This window comes from Aythya ferina (assembly GCF_964211825.1).
Source record: "Aythya ferina genome assembly, chromosome: 4".
NCBI lineage: Eukaryota > Metazoa > Chordata > Aves > Anseriformes > Anatidae > Aythya > Aythya ferina.
In genome coordinates, this window is record NC_140300.1 from 57,376,225 (window position 1) to 57,396,690 (window position 20,466).

General features: G+C 36.3%; 1 protein-coding gene across 33 annotated transcripts in view; it reads right to left on the reverse strand.

The window, feature by feature from the left end:
- The window catches only part of SORBS2 (sorbin and SH3 domain containing 2), a 155,509-nt gene that overhangs the window by 51,332 nt on the left and 83,711 nt on the right, over nt 1-20,466 (reverse strand). For 13 of the 33 annotated variants that reach the window (XM_084519171.1, XM_084519169.1, XM_084519173.1 and 10 more), the window contains 5 exons: nt 19,878-20,002; nt 18,335-18,952; nt 9,805-10,284; nt 5,552-5,696; nt 3,009-3,184 (listed from right to left, as the gene is read on the reverse strand). In XM_084519171.1, coding sequence (XP_084375297.1) covers nt 3,009-3,184; nt 5,552-5,696; nt 9,805-10,284; nt 18,335-18,952; nt 19,878-20,002 — 1,544 coding nt within the window. Of the gene's footprint in view, nt 1-2,191; nt 2,339-3,008; nt 3,185-5,551; nt 5,697-9,804; nt 10,285-18,334; nt 18,953-19,877; nt 20,003-20,466 lie in introns of those variants that run through there. The other 20 variants (XM_084519155.1, XM_084519167.1, XM_084519154.1 and 17 more) reach the window with 11 other exon arrangements.

Here is a 20,466-nt window from a genome sequence, read left to right on the forward strand (position 1 = left end):
AGCTGTATTCACAATGCACCAAGCCATTCAGATGACATCCTGCTTTGCATACATTATGGTTGTTGCAATTAAAGGCTGGAACACGTTATCACCATATGTGAATGAACAATCAGCCAAATATCATGAGGAGGACATAAGGAGTATCTGCAGTTGGTACCTAGGAGACTCCATAATCATTGCAGTATTCTAATAATCCATTAGAAAGTATGCAATTAAAGCAGAAATTCGTGGGTATTTATGATTTTCAGTGGACTTCTTGTGCATGTGTATGTTTTGTTTTTCCTAGATGAAATGTTACATCACTAACTACAGAAAAGAAATCTGATGGGACTTGATTTTTATATTTTTTTTTTATTAAATAGAGGCCTTTTTAGTGCACAGATTAATTTTGATAGTTAGACATGAATCAATCATTTTGGATAGTCTCAAGCAGTGCAGTCATACTGCTTTTTGTGATTCTGTTTTTTCCTTTCATAGGACACTGTCAGTGGTGAAGTCTAGTGTTGCCATTTGACTGCTTTTCTGAGTGAACAGCTTTTTACTCTCTTTTTCAAAGACTTCATTTTTAAAGCCTTGGAATTTCATCATCTTTGGGGCAGGGCTTGGCACGGTGGCAGAACTTAATGATCTGAATTTTCAGGCTTTGGGTTTGCACTTCCCAGAGCTGGCAGGAGCTAAAGCAGTACAGAGGTAACATGCTGACATGGGATGGAGGTTCTGAGAGAAGGGACAGCTTTATAGCAGCCCTTCCCCTCTCAGCACCTTTGGGCAAAGGGTTTGCAGGAATGGAAAGCGAAGGTAACATCACTGCTTTCCTTGGATGAACAGCTGTCACTAACCAGGCTCTGAGGGGAAAGACAGAATTGCAGGAGATCACCACAACTTGAAAAATCTCTACTTCTGAAAAGCTCTCCAAGTCTGGAATACAGATACTCTCAAATTCTTATTTAAAAGCTTCCCTTTGAGTAGTATACCATTTGAGAACACATTGTATATGTTACCTATCACCTCTGAATCTGCATTTAATGCTTTTTAATAGAATATTGCCATTTTCATTGAGATGGAAAAATAAGAAATTTATGAACTTTGCATGCAACCATAAGCTCAACTAATTTGAAACCTTTCTCCCTTTAGATGGTGTAAATCTGAACTTTCTGGGAGAAGATTCCTATTTGGATTTTCCCCTGACCTTGGACAGAGAGTGAGTGATATATCCTACCTTCTCGTGTTCATGGGAAGTGCAGTTATAGCACTTTTGCATGCTTCTGCATAGTACTGCACTTCTGAGAGATGTCAAGGTGCAGCATATTTGAGTCTTTTGCTGACAACTATATCACCTTTGTTCTCACATAACTGGGGTACTACGGGCTCAAATACACTTGCATATATTTAAAATGTAATCTCAAATCAATATCTTGAAAATGACCTCAAGTCCAGCTAAATCTTAAAAAAAAAAACAGCAGTGTAAGGACACAAAATAGCATATGAGACAGACAGACACAGACATGCTAGCATAATCCTATGCCTCATCATCAGAATCAGTTCTGTAACACTAAGTTTACAAGCTGCAAGACATTTTGAAATTGAAATATAACCAAAGATGAAAAGCTAATCCAGATGAAAAATGTCCTAAGTCAAATTACATTACATTTTCAGAAGAAAATCTTAGAGTATCAGACCATACAATCTGAAAGTTAAATATAGGTTGGCAAGTTGCCAACTCTGTTAAGCACACTTGAGGGGGATTTCTGTTATATTCTTATGTAACTAATATGCACCCTATTAGAGCAATCTGCTATTTAAAAAAAAAAAAAAAAGAAAAAAGAACAGAAACAATGACTTTATCCTGTATAAAGCAAAGGGACATATTTACTTAAAGAAGGGGTAGGAAGCTAGAGCATTATTGCAAAGAATTGTATTCATTTTTAAATGATTATGATTGTCTTATTTTTACATCAAAAATATAGCAAGAAATGCCAGTTTCCCCCCGTTCTTACCAAAATTGTCCCCAGCTTACCACTTATTCTGAATTTTTCCTATTGCTTTTCTCCACCAGTTCCTGCTTTTCCCCCTAATTTTTCAATCCATTGAACTGGTTCTTGGCAATTATACCACAGCCCCGTAAGTCAGTACTGGCAGAGAAGATATATCCAACAGTTGCTACATCCTTGGCACCTCACAAAGACTTCACCTGCAAGGGCTCTGCTGCTTTCATCCTGGCTCCCACTCTTCTTACTCTTTCTCCGTCTAGCACAGCACTTCTCCAGCTGGGAAGGCCAGTAAGCACTTCCTTACAGACCTAGTGCAGCTGCCACTGTGCTCTCTGGACCAGCCAGAAGAGGCTGCCCTGACAGCAGAATGGAAAGAATGCTTCAGCACAATGAAAACAAAACTCTTCAGTCCGACATCTCGGGACCACTCAAGCAGTGACTAGTGGCAGATGATCAAAACTGGGCTAGTCACGATGAAAAGGTTTCCACACTGTTCATTTATATGTCAGCCACGGGCACTATGATCATATATTGTACTTCTGCAAAAATACCAATCACTTAGATTATTATCTGCACGAAACTATTTGTTTCTATACTACACTGATCAAATGACAACCACTGCTCCCCAAAATGCAGAAGCGTGAGATTTATATATATATGTATACACATATACATGTGTACTTGCACTCACACAGAAATATAGTCCGTATGAACTTGTCTTTAGAAATGACAACAACACAAATACAGTTATTGCACATCTCCAAAAGGGAAGGAATACAACTGAAGAAAGAAACACAAAATTTTGATTACTTCTAATTAAACTAGAAACATGAAGTTTCCCAATTATGCTCCCATCAGCATTCTCCTTTTCCGTCAGCACACAATATTATATTCACGAGCTGCCTGATTACGCATGCTGTATTCCTCATTATATAAGACTGGAAGAATGTGAAAAACCCATTACCAACAATCAATTCATTGTATGAGTTCATACACAGATTCCCCAGAATTTCCTACCGTTCTAATTGCTGTAGGGATTCCAGATTCATCTACCGGGCCAATCCCTGCATAATGTGGAGCTTTAATGACTGTAATTTTTTTTTCTTCTTCTGAAGATCTACAGATTGGTATTGTACTGGTGGTGCTGCTGCTGCCAACACTCTGAACATGCTGTGAGTATGTCTCTGTGGACTCTGGAAAGATAACACGACAGAATATTGTATAACGATATAATAATCATACTTGGCAGTTGTAACACACATCCTAATTTCTGTATACTTTACAAAGAAGGACAATAATATTAAAAAACACATACATATAGAACACTTCATAAAACCATCATCTTAGCTGGGGATGAATTATAAAATTATTTATGCATTAGGCTGTTAGACAAGATGTACTTTGCTGCATCTTGCTCAGGAAAAAAGCAAAAAAAAACACAAACCCAATGCCATCTATTGAGAAATAGTGGGAGCTGAACTTTTTTCCTATAAACTCTTGCACCTTTCCTAGTCATCCTTTATACTAATGACAGAATTTCTGAACTTCTCCTCCTCCAAATATAGCAAATATAGAAAATTATTGTTCTGCAAGTACAGCAATACATTGCAACAAGATCTCCACAAAGACTTAGATGAAATGTATTTAGAGACATAAAGTTTGATGCATTTGAATTACAAAAAACAAAACAAAACACACACACACAAAAACATCCTATGTACAATTTTCGCCTGCTAAAGTTATATTGTTTTTTTAAGTAGCTCCTTAGATAATCCAAATAAATGGACCTCAGAAACTTGGCACCTATAGAGCAGCATTAGGATCCACCTACAGAACTTGTGAACTGTGCAGACTGCTGCTGGTTCACAGTGGTTTGCAATATTTCTACTCCTCTCCCTAAATCCTCCTTAAAAAAAAAAAATAAATAAAAATAAAAATAAAGGCCAATACTATCATCTCCCTCTAAAACTTAGAGGGAGCCATTTATTTAACAAAAAAGCCCACCACACTGCTGGGATGCATCATGTGACAATTTAGATGATGGACTTTCCTTCTGCAGGAAGAAAAGCCCTACTCCATCAAGCAGTATGTTTCAGTAAATTAGTGGGTTGCTATGACAAACGATGTTGTTTTGTTTTTTTTTTCAAGAGCAGGTACAGTGCCCACAAGATATTTTAACCACAGGATACATTAATGCAAAGAGTAAAAAAATAAATACATTTATTCTAACATTACTGGTGAAGATTAAGATGGCCTTTCATGTGACATTATTTTCAAGAAAATATTTGAATTTTAATATAAATCAGTGAAAGGAGCTCTGGTGACTGAATGCTCTGATTTTAATTTTAATATTTCTGCTCACTGCAGAGAGCTGGATTTGGCATGACTATTTCAGCTGTTTACTCAAGTTTGAAGTCCTGCAAATAATCCAGTGCTACACATATATGGTGAGGGGCAACTCTGTGTGGCACATCTGAATACTTGGGCCTTCTTCCCAAAATGCATGAAGTTAAATTTAGAAAACATTTGCAACCTGATCCTTCATTCTCTGTAGTCCTCAAACTGAGGCCATCAGTCAGATTTTTACATAAGCAAGGAGAATAAATCAGACTGTTATTGTGGACCACAGAACTTCAACATCATACAAGAGTATGAATCATAGGAAAACACTTTCCTTGTTGCAGGTGTTTCTAAACCTTGATATACCTTTAGCTCAGCAACCTGGAAGCAGTCAAAGAATCTAGTATTTGAGGATGTGGAAAAACCCGTATGTACAGTTACGGCATTTAGTAATAAGATACATCAGCAACATCTATCTAAGCCCTAAGTCTCAGAGTCAGAACTGTTATTTAATTTCCCTTCATGTAGAACAAAAAAAGTAAACTTCTGGACCACATCCAGGATCCTGGACCATGTATGTTCTTATCTGAATATGCAAACACTGGTAGAAAAAGCAGCAAGCAAATGATTGTACTTGCAGAACGAGATTGTACTGGCAAAGCTCTGTTACAAGGCTAATGTAAGTATTTAAACAAACAAACAAAAACAGATACAACCCCCTCCGCCCGCCCCCAAACACAACAACGACCTACAAAATACATAAACAAATTTTAAATTGACATGGCTTTAGGTGTCTAAAAGCCCAGAGCCCCCCCCTTTGTTGGCAGTATTTCGACTGAAGATAATGGGATTTGTGGGGAGAAGTAATGTACAAAGTCGGTCCTTGATTTCTTAAAGAGGGCAAACCCTGAAATGGGCTGTACAGGTTGAGTTGTTTTAATATATGCTCTCTTTCCTCAGGAAAGCTAGTGGAAAAGTGGCAAGAGGTCACTCTCACAAACATAAGGATAAGCAATAAAACTTAATAGTAACTCCAGTTCAGGAGCAAAATTATATCTACCAATAAATGCTATTATTTTTTGCATTTAATTCCCAAAGTAAATGAATAGACAATACCTTCATTATGGATGTGAAGCACTTTGCAATTGTTTGCAATCTTGGCCACATGAATTGGAATACGTTGCGTAATGTATAAAGCAAACATTCTGTGCAAGGCTTACCCATCATCCTGCCATGCTGCATGATAACAATGTTGGAATTGAGAGAAGCTGGTGGAGGGTAAGCTGAAGAAGGGGAAAAAGGCCTTTGAAAGTGACTCACTGGGCTGGCAGCAGTGCCAGAGTTCCCATTCACTGTGATCTGAGCCTGAGAGAAACAAAACAATATCCCATTAAACCACACACAAAGCCCTCTGAATACCATCCCAAACAAAGAGTGATGTAAGACTGTCATCCACACAACAATTTCCACTTGTCAGGTATCTAGCCGCTATTGCATCTGCATTCACTGTAATACAAAACTCATCATGTGGGGAACAGAAAGTGTTCCTTGTATATATATATATATGCATGTATAGATATATATATATATGCAGATGTGTGTATATATATATAATATATATATTATACACATATATATATATACACACACAAGCCATATATATATATATATATTATATATATATATATATATATTTATATATGGCTTGTACCTGCCCCCTTCCCTCCTTGTATGTGCTGCCTCTGAAAGCATGCTGAAGATGGGAAGGTGACAGAAGGAGCAAGCAGGGTTGAGGCAGTAAAGATGAGCTGCACAAACAATGTCTGCACAGATCTGACATCAATATAAAATGCAGACGAGAATAAAAGTTCCTCTCCTCATGTGACAAAGGCTGCCTGCCACAGATCACTCACTCCAGCAGACGCTTTCCCTTGATCCGCATGCTCCACCCCCATTGATATTAATGGGGACTTCTGAGCAGACTGAAGGGAGAAGTCTCATTAGGAGCAGCAAAAGTGAGAGAGCCAAAGCTTTAGAAAATGGAAGCCAGCTGGAGTGACTACAGGATGGTGATGTGTAATCTATCACAGCAAAAATAAATGTCACTGATACACACACACACACAAATCTACAAACAAAACCATGCCATGACAGCAAATAACAAATAAATAAAATGGGAGAGCTAAGCAAACTGTCAGTAAAACAACATCACAAGCCAGTTGGCTGTTAGTCACAAAAGGTATTTTTGACAAGGATCTTCCCTCGCCCCAGGTTTTGAACCCCCACGCCTGGGCTGTAGCGCATTCATGGGGAGCGGTGCAAGGATCAAAACAGAGACAGTGAGAAAGCACATTGAATGAAATGAGAGAAAAGTGAAAGGGAGGGAAGCTTTCTAAAACATCTCTTCATGCAGAACTCTTTTAAAGTCTGAACATCTGGAGTGTTCCAAACTGCCCAGTTTAATATAGCAAAAGTCTAATTAAAATCCATAGCATATTGTTATTACATTTGAAAATGAAATAGATCATGACCTCTTATATATATTTGTGTTTGGTAGGCTGCTCATTTGATTTGTAATTTTTTAACATCTTAGCCTCCAGTAGGTAGGAGAGAGAAATGAATTGTCTCCTATACAAGCATCATGTGAACTCCTAGATGCATCCAGGGATTTGACATGTTAAGGATGCCTGTTAGAAGTGAGTTCAAAAGTTGTGATGTGATGTTTCCATCAAAACTTTTGTGTTTAAATGAAACATTAATAAATGTTTATAAATTTATAAATTTATAATTAATAAAATGAAAAACCAAAATGGAAAGTTGGCTTTTCTCACACCATTCTCCAAAAGAACTTGGTGCTCTATCAGCTCAAGGCCAGCATTTCAAGAGCTACGAAGTAATGTTTTCAGCTGAGGTTCTTCAGTGAGGCCAACCATCTCTACACTAGTTCAGAGGTTCACCTGTTGTCCTCTTCTGAACCTTGTCTTTTTGGGAAAGCTTGTTTCAAGGGAAGACAGGGTGCAGCTATGACTGCAACCTTATACCTTCTTATTCATTTACTATGGCATTTGGTTCTCTGAAGAAGAGAGAACTAGTGTGAGTTCTTTGTAGAACAGGAAGCTACTCCTATAAACTTCTATAATAAAAAAATGAAGACATTTGTGTGATGTGCTTTACCAAATGGCCAAGTCAGACAGTAAGGCTCTTACACTAAGTGGTACACAGTATTATGAAAACAAGATGTACACAATTTGCTGATGGACATCAACCGTTAAGTATAGGCATGGAATGACCACATATAACATTTCTGGGTTTGGTCCTAAAGGTTTTAGAGAGGATAGCAACTCAAATAGTATAATATTTTAGTTTTTAATTACCTTCCCCCCAAAATATATTTTGTTGTCACTGTTAAATTTATGTATCCAATACTTATTGGACTGGTGGGAGGGTTAACTATAAAAAGATAGTTTTGAGAAGTTTCAAGATGCTTTTGGGACTGATGCTGTTTCTTCTCAGAGAATCAGCTGTAAAATCTTTTTTCTCCTAAGCTTTCTTGACTAAGGATGTCAAGAATAAACAAAAATCCTTAAATTGGTCTTTGAAACTGTGGCTCCATCTTATGTAGGCACAGTGTTGGATTGCACAATACTATATTGCTTTTATTGCTCTCTCAGTGGTTTTCATCTACACAATGAACCAGAGTCTCCTTTAAGAATGAAGATCATTACAGAGATAATACAGGGATAGAGCCACTAACAACAGACATACACGTATATGTGTGCCACCAGCTTCCCCCTCGTTTTCTTATTTCATAGATGCATTTACAATCATTTGGCCCTTGTGTACAGAGGTATGGAGACAAAGACTCTTGCACAAAGCAGAGGTGGGTCTGGCCATCATTTTAATCTCTCTGTGGGGCTCTGATGACTGTTTAGGACTTTTTGTTCTTTGGTGGGAGACTCATCCATTCTCTTGTCCATAAGTGGTGAACCATGTTACATTCAACACTGCCTGGCCATGTCTAAGAGAGAAAATGGCGGCCAAACCTGACCATAATAGATCCCTTTACAGGGAGACTACCCAAAAAAGGAAAGAAAGGAAGGACTGTTCTCTTTAGCTTACAAAGAAAACAAATACAGTTAGCTGATTATTTTAGAAGGAGGTTAGAAGAAAATATAGATGTTCCATGCTTCGCATAGCTAGTAGATGTCTCTGCAGTGATTGTGCCTTATTTACACATAACACTCTATATTGATCATAGCATCTTTGATTACAACTACTGGACAGTATGCAGATTAACAGTATTGACACTTTACAAAATTTTAGGCTTCACAGCTGTGTTACAAGAGTTAGGAACGCCAGCTTTTACGTGCCTGTTAATAAAAACATCAATCACAGAACTGACTACAGATCATTGACTCTCCTATGTGCAAGTTTGGGCTAAAACTACATTTTAGAAAATGTATCTGAAATGAAAAAAAATACATACACTGTTCGTTCTTTTTAGCCTACCAAGTGCTCTGTTTAGGCTGGAAAATGATAGCATGCTGAAGTACTTGTACAATATTGAAATGTTGTTGTTACCCAGTAAAAGGTCTCAGAACATTTCACAGTTTTGTAATTCAGCAATAAATTGCTCAATACTAATGAAGACTCTGTTCTGACTCATTTTGGTCATGCAGATAATTTCAAAAGAAAAGTGATCTGGATTTGACCCAAATTCTATGCCTTCTCTCTACCCATATGTGAGTGTACTAAGGTACAGAACAATGAACATACATATAGAACAGGTAATTGCATGCTGCTGTTTTCCTTGAGTTAACTGAGAGGAAAGTAACAGGACACTTGGATACTAGAAGATTATTTATGAAGTTCACTCCTGTAAGAAACAGTGCTTAAGGGAAAGGTCAATTAGAGGACAGAAAATCAGTTTCATGCAGTCAGTGGCTATGGCTGGGGGAAAAAACCTGTGTTAAATATTGCCAACATTTACTACGAATTTACAAGTTATATTATTGAAATCTCTACCTCAGTATAAACCAAAAAATGGTGGTAGCCAAGAGGCCCCAACTCCACAAACCTGTAAATCATTAACAGTATTTTAAACATACCTCTACAAAAGCTACAGACCATTTGCTTTTAATGCATTGGGAATGAATATTTTTTGAATTTACTCTCATTTATTCTATGCAAAATGTTCAGTACACCTTGGCTGACCACATACATGTGCAACAACTTGGTACCATTTCCCTGTCTATTACCAAATCAGCTATGCAGACTATTTGTTTAAACATCTGTTACAAAACATATTTTCAGACTATGAACCCAGAAAACTAACAGAATTACATAGACGAATGTCTAGTTGAATGTCATAGATGAATGTCTATGTAATGGGATAACAGACAAGTCTGAATTGTTTTCCCCTCTGACAACCTGTTTGAACAAAAAGGAGGAGGAAAAAAGGAAGGATAATTACATGTGAAGTGGCAGCAGTGTTGGTTAAGGTGGTGCCATCTGACACAGCAGACATCTGGCTCAAGGTTGGGGAAGGTGTTTCAGAGCAGTCAGTAGTATCATAGCTACAAGTCTGCAGCTCATCTAGAATGGCTGTGGAGGACTCACTCACTGTGCGGGAGGAGCACTCACTCATGGCAGAATCTGTGCTTACAGAGGCTGTTTCGTTCCTGTGGATAATACTTTCAGAAGCTAGGAATGGGTATTTATATGAAAATTGTGAAAGGGCTGGGGTTTTATAAAAGCGTGAAGGCAAAAAGTCATCAAGCGCTGGCAAAGAATATGGTACTAGATGGGTGCCACTGTCTGGTGAGAAAGAGGCTCTGTTAACTGGTACCACAGGAGGAGGAAGAGGCAGTGGAGAAGCTTCTGTTGCTGTTTGTCTGTGTGTCTGTGAAGCATTTACCTCCATCACAGGGGCAGTTACTTTCTGGTTTCCAAGCTGAGATTTGAGGGAAAAAAAAATAAGAAAGAAACAGATTACCAAATGAATAAAAACGTTTCCCTTTGCCTCTTGCTGTGTGTAGGAGAATTACAAAAGTGTAAGTTTTTCAGCAAGCCTAGGAAGTTCACATTCACATGGATTAGGAAATAAATCAACCATACTCTATATTAAAGCAGAAAAACATGAAAGAAATTAATGCATCAAATACTAGTGGAAGCAATGCCAGAAACCACAGTGTTTTGGGGATGAATATTCCATATATTGGAATATATGGAATGAATATTCCACAACATATTCCATATATTAATAGGGTCACACTATTTTATACTTATACATAAATATGAGGCTAGAGAATATTTTATTTTTATTTTTATTTTTATTTTTTTTGTAGAAGGAAAAAGGCATATGTGAGCCTGATCTCCATAAATGTTGCTCCTTTTTTAAATCAAAAGATGGGTATCATTTTGAAACTGTAACATACAGATGGGCAGGACTGCAAGCTAAATGGAAATGCTTGTCTTGAATGTGCACATGACCCACAAGCAATAGATTGTGGATTTTTTTGCTCTTGTGACTGAATACTTCTTCTCCACTGCCTCACTGATAGTAACGTTTGGATGATCTTGGAATTTCCAAGCACTCTGGAAGCACCCTGTCAGCCTACTGGATAAGGTGTAAGTATATCAACCATTTCAACATCAGAGGACACAAGGATTGCTAAACTATCTGGTATAAATCTGAGGAAGAACAATGATTGGGAATACAAGAACAGGACAGGGATGATTTAGCACTGAAACAAAACACACTACTTGGCTGGCTTCAGCACCATTCCTTAAAAGCATAAAGGAATATCCTCAAAAAAAAAGTGCTTCTGAAATTTCACACATTATGAGCTTTATGTTTTGATAGTTCAAATCGGTCACAAGACACTGGTTTTAAACTAGTCCTGAAACTGACTTTTAGTATCCACAAATTGTTTTAGAATTAAAGATACATGAAAAACATCTTGGTGTCCAGCCTTTGTTAATCAGACGCACAAATTTTTCTATATTGCCCATCAGCTGCAAGCTTTCCATCAATTTCTGAAATACGTCAAAGTACTTCAGCACTGGTGGTTTCACTTTCGACAGAGCTAACAAGCTCTGGAATAGCTGCAGGGCAAGAACATTTGGGATTAAAATTTATTTAAAGGAGAGGACAGTAGGATACCACATGCAGCAATTACTACTTAAAAACAAAACAAAAAAAAAAACCAAAAAAAAAAATTTACTCACAAATATCACACTGTTACTGAAGATAATGTTTTTTTTCCTGTGTTTGAAATATGCAGACATCTTTAACTCTAATCATTCAAAAATGTTTTAAACCATCAGATTAAAATGCCATTTTGTCATTTTAATCCACAATCTGAAAATATCTTGTAAAGCCCTAATAGAAGACTTGGAACACAACCCAGCCTTTGCCACTTGTGAGAGATCACTGGGGGTCCAGTTCCATAATCCTTGCTGAGATCAACTAAAAATTACACAAATAGTCTTGCTGAGGTCAACAGGACCATCCCTATGAATAAGCACTTCAGAAAAGGATTTTCAGCATATGAAGAGATACCCAACACTTGTTCCACATGCTTTGAAAGAACTGTTTGGCATTACAGGACCTATCGAGTACACAAAATGAGCCAAAACCAACTGTTAAAATTTGCAGTTAAAACAGTAAAAACAAACAAAACAAAAGCACACATCATCAAACAGCTTAAAATTCAAATCTTATTTATCAGATATAATCTGATTTCAATAAGCAATGTTTGAAATCTAATACTTAAAAAAAAAATCTTTCCATATAGTAACTTTAAACAAATTACTGATTTAGAAAAATCAATAATCAAATGGATGACTGTAAAAAGAAACAACATTTTTAGAGATAACTAATTTGCCAATGGAAACTTCAAATATCAAATTAAATAAATACTTAAACTTCAAATATTCAAATTAAAATATAATGAAAAGCAATCATAAAATGTTGTGAAACAGCTGGTCATACAGCATAACATATCAGGAGCTTAAGATCTATGCATTTAAGTACACATGTAACAGTAATTTCACTTTACTGTTAGACACATAAAGGTAAAACAGAACTATCCTTCATGGTGTATTTCAACATCCAAGTCAGAATTCAATATCTCTAGTGAATGACACAAACCAGGAGATAATGCAATTATGTGTATTAAAATCTGAAGTTCCTGAGTCCAGATATCCTCTCAGTATCCCCAGAAGAAAAGCTGCATGACTGTGCTACAATAACTAAATTGATCTCTGAATTGTTAAAATAAAAGGTAACTTTGGAGACTCAGGAAACCTGGTAAGCTTGCTGGCTTCAAACTGAGATGATTTCCTGCATGCTTGAGAAAAGTAAGGATGGACAACACAAGGAAAGATATTCAGGGTGCATCCAGAGAGCAAGTGAAATGGAATTCTTAAATAATTAAATACATTTTGCTTGGCAAATGATAGCTGATTTCATCAAGCCAAATTCTTAAATAAAATATAACGTTATGATTCTTACAACATTGGTAGAAGGCGCACAGCCATTCTAGGTACTGATTCTCAATATGAAGTTTCTCAGCTTTGTAGAAAAAAACTTGAGTATTCTGGCTGGTTCCAGAATTCTGTCACAGATGTAATCATCACTCTGGCAAAGAGTGGCTGAAAAAGTGGCTGAAAACAATATATATATATATTTTTTAAAGTGAACTGATTAAACCATTTAAAAAACTGGTCTTTTTCAACATGGAGTGCTGGCAAGCACTAAATAGCAGGTACATTTGGCTACTGCTAAGCCATATTCTTCACCACCATGAAAAATGAAAAAAACAAGGTTGAATACATTCAAAAAACCTCAAGTTTTAATACCAGTTCCATCCACTGTGCTTCTAATTAGGTTTGCTATTTTCATAGCCCAAGAAATAGTATAAGAAGTCATGTGGATTAACTGTCAAACAAGTATTTCATCTGTTAGAATGATGAAACATTAGACTACATAATTATCTTGGGCTGTGGAGCAACACTTGAGAAATAAATATCAACACAGTCTTGGAACAAATTGAAAGTCTTAAGCACAGCTTTCAGCTGGTCTTCAGAAATGTTCGCTTTTCACCAAATATTAAAACGTCACACCTGAAACATAAAATTTCCACCCAATTCTCATGAAGTAGACAGACTAGAACAGGTTTTGTCCTCTATCATATTAACACAAGATTTGTGGAGTGCTGCAAAGTTACTCATGACACCAAAGTACTGGCCTTGCTTCAACAGTCAAGACACAGATACAGAGACTCAAAGATGAGTGAATAAATTCATTTTGTTAATAAATAGCAGAGTTTAGTAGTTAACATTCAAATTAAACCCATACATTTGTACAAATGGGTAAAAATACCTCTATTTTTATTGATAAAAGCTGATGTCAAAATGTCCAAACTGATGCTGCAAGTTACATTCCTATGTCCATTTTTACTAAGTAACTCTATTATTCTAAAACTCAACATACGAAGGCTATTCAGCTCTTGTGCAAAAATGCACTAGTGATATAGAAAATTATGTGCTGGATTTTCTTTGCTTGCTGTCTGTCCCCAAAACATTAAAACTGGTCTCCTCTCCCTTCTACATTACTCACTACATTGTCAATACCTACCATACAATAATGCCTGTATTAGATAAAGCTGTTCAGAAATGTTTTTGAATAATAGGTCATTTTCTTAGATTCACTTATCTACAGCTATAAGGCTGGCCAAGGAAATTTCTAAGACAGTAGCCTTTATTCATCCATGACACCAATACTAAACCAAGTGTTCACCATCTGTGGAGTTCAAGCAACCAGGGCAAATGTTTTGCACCCTCAGTTTTAGAGAGCAGTATCTAGAACAAGATAGCTCTCATAAAAGCAGGAACTAAATGAAGATAAAAATAGGAAGTGTTTATTTCAGAAGTTGCAGCTCAGAGTTCTTCCATCACTTTAGAACTTCTACTTATAAGAAGCTTGGACAATAAAACTTACTTCCATCAGTCTCATATTAAAAAATATTATTTTTTTTGTTGAAAAAGATTAAGATATGCAGCATGGTACAGAGTAGCAGGATCTCTCAAGACTGTAAGTAAACCAAAAAAAAACAAACACAAAAAACCTAAAAACACAATACTGAGTAACTTGAATGCTTCTCTTTTCATGTATGCTTTTCAAGGGTTTAACCCTTCTCTGAGTAGGAGTGTTTACAAAATGTCACTTGGTGAGTCATACCACGCTTCTGCTTGCTCCTCAAGTTCCAGCAGATGAGCTCTGAAATGAAGTGCAAATAGGAGCACAGACATAATGAGAAAAATTGAAGAATATTACAAAATTGTCATGCATGAACTTGTTGGGCCATACAGGCTCTCTCTTTTTTATAGTTGGCTGTGTCCTTGCACGCTTTGTGACATCATATAGATGTACGTGTGCCATATGCATGTAGGTACCCACACATACACAATATTTCTCATTTACCACCTCTTAAGAAGTGATGATCAGCCAATCTTCCTCACTCTTCTCCATATATATAAACCCAGTTGCAGAGGGAGGGAGAGTTGTTTGTTTTTATAACAAACAACTTTCTGAATGTATATACTTTTGTGAGTTCCTAAGGCAGCTTTCAACAGTAATGGTAGGTTTTATCTACTGTCTAAAAGCATCCCTAAAAAAAGAAAATTTTGAATTGACAGACTATGATCTGCTTATATAAGAGTAATTTAACTGCTGTGTAGTCATGTAGAGCTTGCAAATCTAAAACTATTTCAAAAATGAAAATACTATAATATATAGTATACTTAATTTGTCTCTGTGAGAGAAATTGTAAACTCTACCAATACTGTGAGATACAGAAATAGATCACAGTTTTTGGCATCCAATAGAACAGATCCAAGATTTCAATCAGAGTTCTCAGTCAGAAATCTTTTCAGACAGAGTGGCAGCCTTTGTTTCTTGGCTTTGGGACCTAATCTGATGCAGAATTTTGCAACATCTTACATGACGACTTGTACTCTAGTTTCAGTGTATGTATTTTAACACAGACCTAGCAAAAACCACTGGCTCCACGGCTTGACCATGATGCTAGATACACCTGTTCATACTAATGTTTAGAATTTATTTTGATTTTGAGCATCACGGATGATGTCAGCTGAATTTTGCAGGCAAAAGAACAATAAATGGATGCATCCTGAAAGGCGTGTATTCCTTAATGATCCCTGTGATCAGCTCAAATTTTCTTGTTTTATTCAAAGAACGCCAATTGACAGATTTCTTATTGTTCTTCCCACACACTGAAAGCAAGGAGAATACAGAAAAATAAATGTAGAATTGTCAAACAATTTACAGCTAGTTTTGAATTTTGTCAGCTCATCATGAAACTAAAACAGATTCTAAAATAGAAAGAAACTGCAAAGTGTGTTTTGACTTTAAAAATTCTAAATAAAAAAAGAAGTAGCTAGAAGATGAGTTATTTATGATCATTCTGGCAATTACGAGTTTTAGTCTGGATATTAAAAAAGGTATTTCCCTTAATATCTGTCAGCTGTTGTAAGACCACATTTGTTTGAGAGACACTGATTTATCTTAGCATATATAATGCACCATATTGTTAACAGGCTGAACAACCATTTTTAAGTGAAAATAAAACATACAAATGCTTAAGTATTATTGACTACACCTATGCCTGTACTATGTCTGATGGTATCAATTGATGCCCACATTTAAAAGGCTTGCAAGCCTGCCTCCTGTAATTTTTGGACCTATCCTATCTATCATGAAAAGCTCTTACTTAGCCTTTGTTACTGTTTCTGACATGACTTCTTCACTGTGGCTCTTGCTTGAACTGACTTACTTTACTTGATAATAACAGTAGGTAGTGAACTAGTTCTTCTCAAGGGTAAAGCAACTGGTTTTTCTCTAAATACTCTAAATTAATTTGTGTAATCCAATAGAATGGTTTTGACACTAGTTCTCTCTCTAATCTTATGGACAAATTTCATTGCAAGCCTTACGTGCCTCCATTGGTTAATGGAGTGAATTCAAAAGCAGCATTGCAAACTGTAGCCATATAGTTTCACAGAGCTTTGTTCAGTTCACAATTTTCACCCAGAGTTGAAGAAGAGGTGAATATAGCTAATGCAGACACTTTTGGCTTCCGAAGTGTGGTTGAGTGTGATTCTTTGAAAGAACCAGACGTTTTACTACTATTGACAGCTCCAGGGCTGTCAGTGGACTTCAGGTTTCCAAGACTCTGCCCTGTTTACTTCAATTAAAACCAGTGATTTCAGTAGGACTAGATAAACAAAGATATGCTTCTGACTGAGACAAAGGTGTGAGGCAGATATGCTTAGACGTATAGCAACTCCTAGATCTAACTGAAGGCACTTCAAACTCAGATAAACTAGTACCGCAGTAGATAGAATAATTAACTTTTAAAATAGAACAATCTTAGCTAGGTAATACAGAGCGTAAATAACAATTTAGTCAGAACTCTCTTTCTGGCAGGTATGTATTTGTTGTTGTCTTATTGCTCATAGACTGATTTGATCTGATTCAGTACCTTTCAGAACAGCAATAAACCCGGCTCAGACACCTCTAGTCCCTAAGAAGCTTTTCTGATCCCTTCTAAGACCTAGCTATCTGCTCCCTGGCAGTCTTTCAGTATAGGCTATAGTTCCCCAGTAGCCTGATATGACTCTTATCTACCAAACCAACAATCTTGAACATGTTAAAAACAGCTGCTCCTCAAAAATGTTAACAACCCTTCACTCCCTAGTATTCCATCTGGTCTATCTACTCTAAGAGGAATATTACCAGGAACCCAGAAATAAAGTAAAATTCTGTTCATCAGTTTTTGTATAGAAGCTTATCTCTGCTTCAGATTTCATGAATGCTTTTTAATGTTTGTTTGTTTGTTCTCCTTTTTTTTTTTTTTTTTTTCTCAACACATACTCTGGGATTACTGGAGGTTTCAGAAATGCTTCAAAAACTTGTATCTTTAAAATAACAAACAATAATAGATAAAAACCATACACAATCTTTGCCATAATTAGTATCTCTGGTACACAGCAAAATATGATTCAGAGAAATCTGGGCTCACTCCCACAGGTGACTTTTAAAAAAGACCAAGATTATTTGACATGCACACAGAAGTGATGTTCCTATTCTTATTTACTATGATACTTGATAGCTTCTTTTTAAACACAAGATAGAATCACTTCTGTGAGACCTTTGGCTTCTTCCCTAGGCTATGTACTTGGCATTCCCATTTCTCTCTGATGAAATCTGTACAACTAACAAAGAATTTTCATCTCTGTACACGTTGGGTTTGCAAGAATCAGAGGGACTAAGAAGCACATTGCCTTGTGATGTTTGATGTATGTGTAGTTGACTTAAAAATATTTTATCAATCCTTTTTTTTTTTTAAAAAAGAGGATTGATAAAATTAAAAAAAAATATATAAAAATTTTAAAATCAAAAATTTTAAAATTAAATTAAAAAAAAAATAAAGAAAAGGGCTATTGCGCAGGTCACAGGAGTCACAGGAGACAGCAATGACTAGCCTTGCTGAAAGAACTGAGAAAATTATTTTTTGTGGGCCTAGGAAACCGCCAGAGCTGCATTTGCAGAACAAAACACTCTGTCCAGATGTGATCCTTCCACAGTACCTATGGCAACACAATGCTTTAATGCTTTTCTCTCTAGGAAGGATCATTTAAACCCACAGTTCACTAATCTCCTATTGTGCATCTGCACTCCATAAAGTACTCACAGAGGAACAAGGAAGTCTACTTTCCAGCTCAGCTGGGTTCAAATTTTTTTTTTTTTGCAATACCCTTCCAAAAACTTTTTTTTTTTTTCAGTTCTGTTTTGATCCACATGACAGGTAGTTTTACCCAGAAAACAAAAGGTCTAACTTTGATAATATAACTAAACAAAGTTATTAAGTGATTCATGAATGATCTAAAATAAAAAATGGAAAAATTAAATATACCACATGGCATTCTGCAGCCTGTGAAGAAGGAAGAACTGTAGACTTTTGTCCCAAATCCTTTGAAGACATCTTTGAAGTGTCTGGAGAAATACTAGGTGGATGTTCTTGGATTTCAGGCTCTGCTTTATTGTCAGGGATGGGAGCTATCTGAATGGAAAGAGACGCTGTGTGTATCTCAGGCATGGGGTTACAGGCAGGTGAGACAGGCCTTTGTGAAAATATTGGCACTTCATCAGGCTTGAGCTGTTGCTGTGTATTACAATGAATGCTACTCGCTGAGTCTTGTGTCCGGGTTAATTTAAGGGTAGATACCCTCCGCTTTTGAGTCTGTTGTCTTTGGCCTTGGTGGAGAGTAGCACTAATACCAGCTACTGTGCTTGTGCCTGCACTGGAGATTGAGGTCAGTGGTTTAGTGATTTTTTGTGCATAGGACACACTTGTGTTAGATATTTGAGAAGACATTATGTTCTGGACAGACTTCTCATTAGTGTAATAGCCAGTATCTGTGGGAAGGTGTTTATCTGGCTCAGTTGTTACTGCCTGGAGATTAATTCCGTTCTTGTGATTAGTTACTCTCGCTCTTTGAAAACTTTCTTTTCTAGGGGGTGGCAGAGGTGCCTTATTTGCCAAAAGCATCCACACACAGCAAAATAACATTGAAGAAGAAACAGAAAGAAAGTAAATGTTAGCAGGAGATATAACTCAGTTTTACTTTTATCTTTAAATAAAAAAAAAACTAAGAACTACGGGTTCCATCCAACATTGTTCAATTCAATAGAAAACTGAATTGTTCAGGTTCCCACCACCTCTAGCTGTACAGCTTGTATTTAGAAAACCAGATGTTCCATTTGCTCACTGAGTAGACTGGGTTCAGAAGGAAGCCAAAATAGGCTTTATTTTATTAAATAAAAAAAAGAGAAATTATTACACAATTAAAATTATTAATGTGAAACTGTTCAGATATGTAAATCATTTCCAAAATGTACTACATGATTTTAGATGACAAGCTATTATTCACAGGTAACACACACATTTACAACAGACAGGCCTCTTAAACCGCTGAATTAAAACAGTAACAGAAACAGTATTGACAAAATTATGTTGACCTTTTTTGGGCAGATTAATATTCTTCAAAGTTGTGTTTTTTTTAGTGCTAATTGGATTGTTCTGCAAAACAGGCAGAAACATCTTATAATTAATAAACTTTTATCCTCCAATATCTTGATAACTGACATTTTTTTTTGGAGTGTAAAACATTAATAAGTATTCTTTGAAGTCTGGGAACACTCCTGGAAAGCTTTTATTTGTGTTTGACTTTTTAATTTTTTTTTTTATAGCTGGCTATCTTGTTCAAAGAAAGCAATTTCTGGTAATTAACCTACAGACATGCATCTTGTGCAGAGTATACTTTATCTACACAACAAAACAGTTTGTAATCACCCATACATATTCACACTATCTAGAAGATACCAGGATGGTGTCCCCACAAAAAACAATTCACACACAAATGCTAAAGAATGAAACATGGTGTGTTCAATTTTACCTGAGTTGGTGATTTTTTATCTTGTAGGTTGGGCCGCACACTTCTAAAACCTTTCGCTGTGAGAGATGAACTGCTAATGTCTCCATTCAGTGTCTCTCTACTTCCACTATTGTAAGATCTCCAGGCTTTTGTGAGGAAAAAAAAAAAGAATCAAATTATTATTATATATATTTTTTCTTTTGGTTACTAGATCTATATTTTGCTATCATCATATCAACCCAACTATTAAGCAAACTGTGGAAATTTATCTACTACACAACTGACATTGCTGCTGATAACACCGTGAAAGTGATAAGAATAAGGCTAAAGCTGCCACTTGCAAACTTTTTATATCTTTAAAATTTTGAAAACTCACGACTGACAATACTGTTGGTAGCAATTTGGTAGCTCCCCACAACATTCATTAATACTGATTTTAGCCCTGGGAGACCTTTTGAGATTCTGATGTTTCAGACCCTGTTTAAGGCTGACTGAAATACTTCTACAGATTAGGTTCTTCATCTTCACAGCTGTGTCAGATTTTTGAAAAACATCCCAGCCCACGTAAAATTATTCTATCATGGCCATTTCACCTCGATACCTGATTATC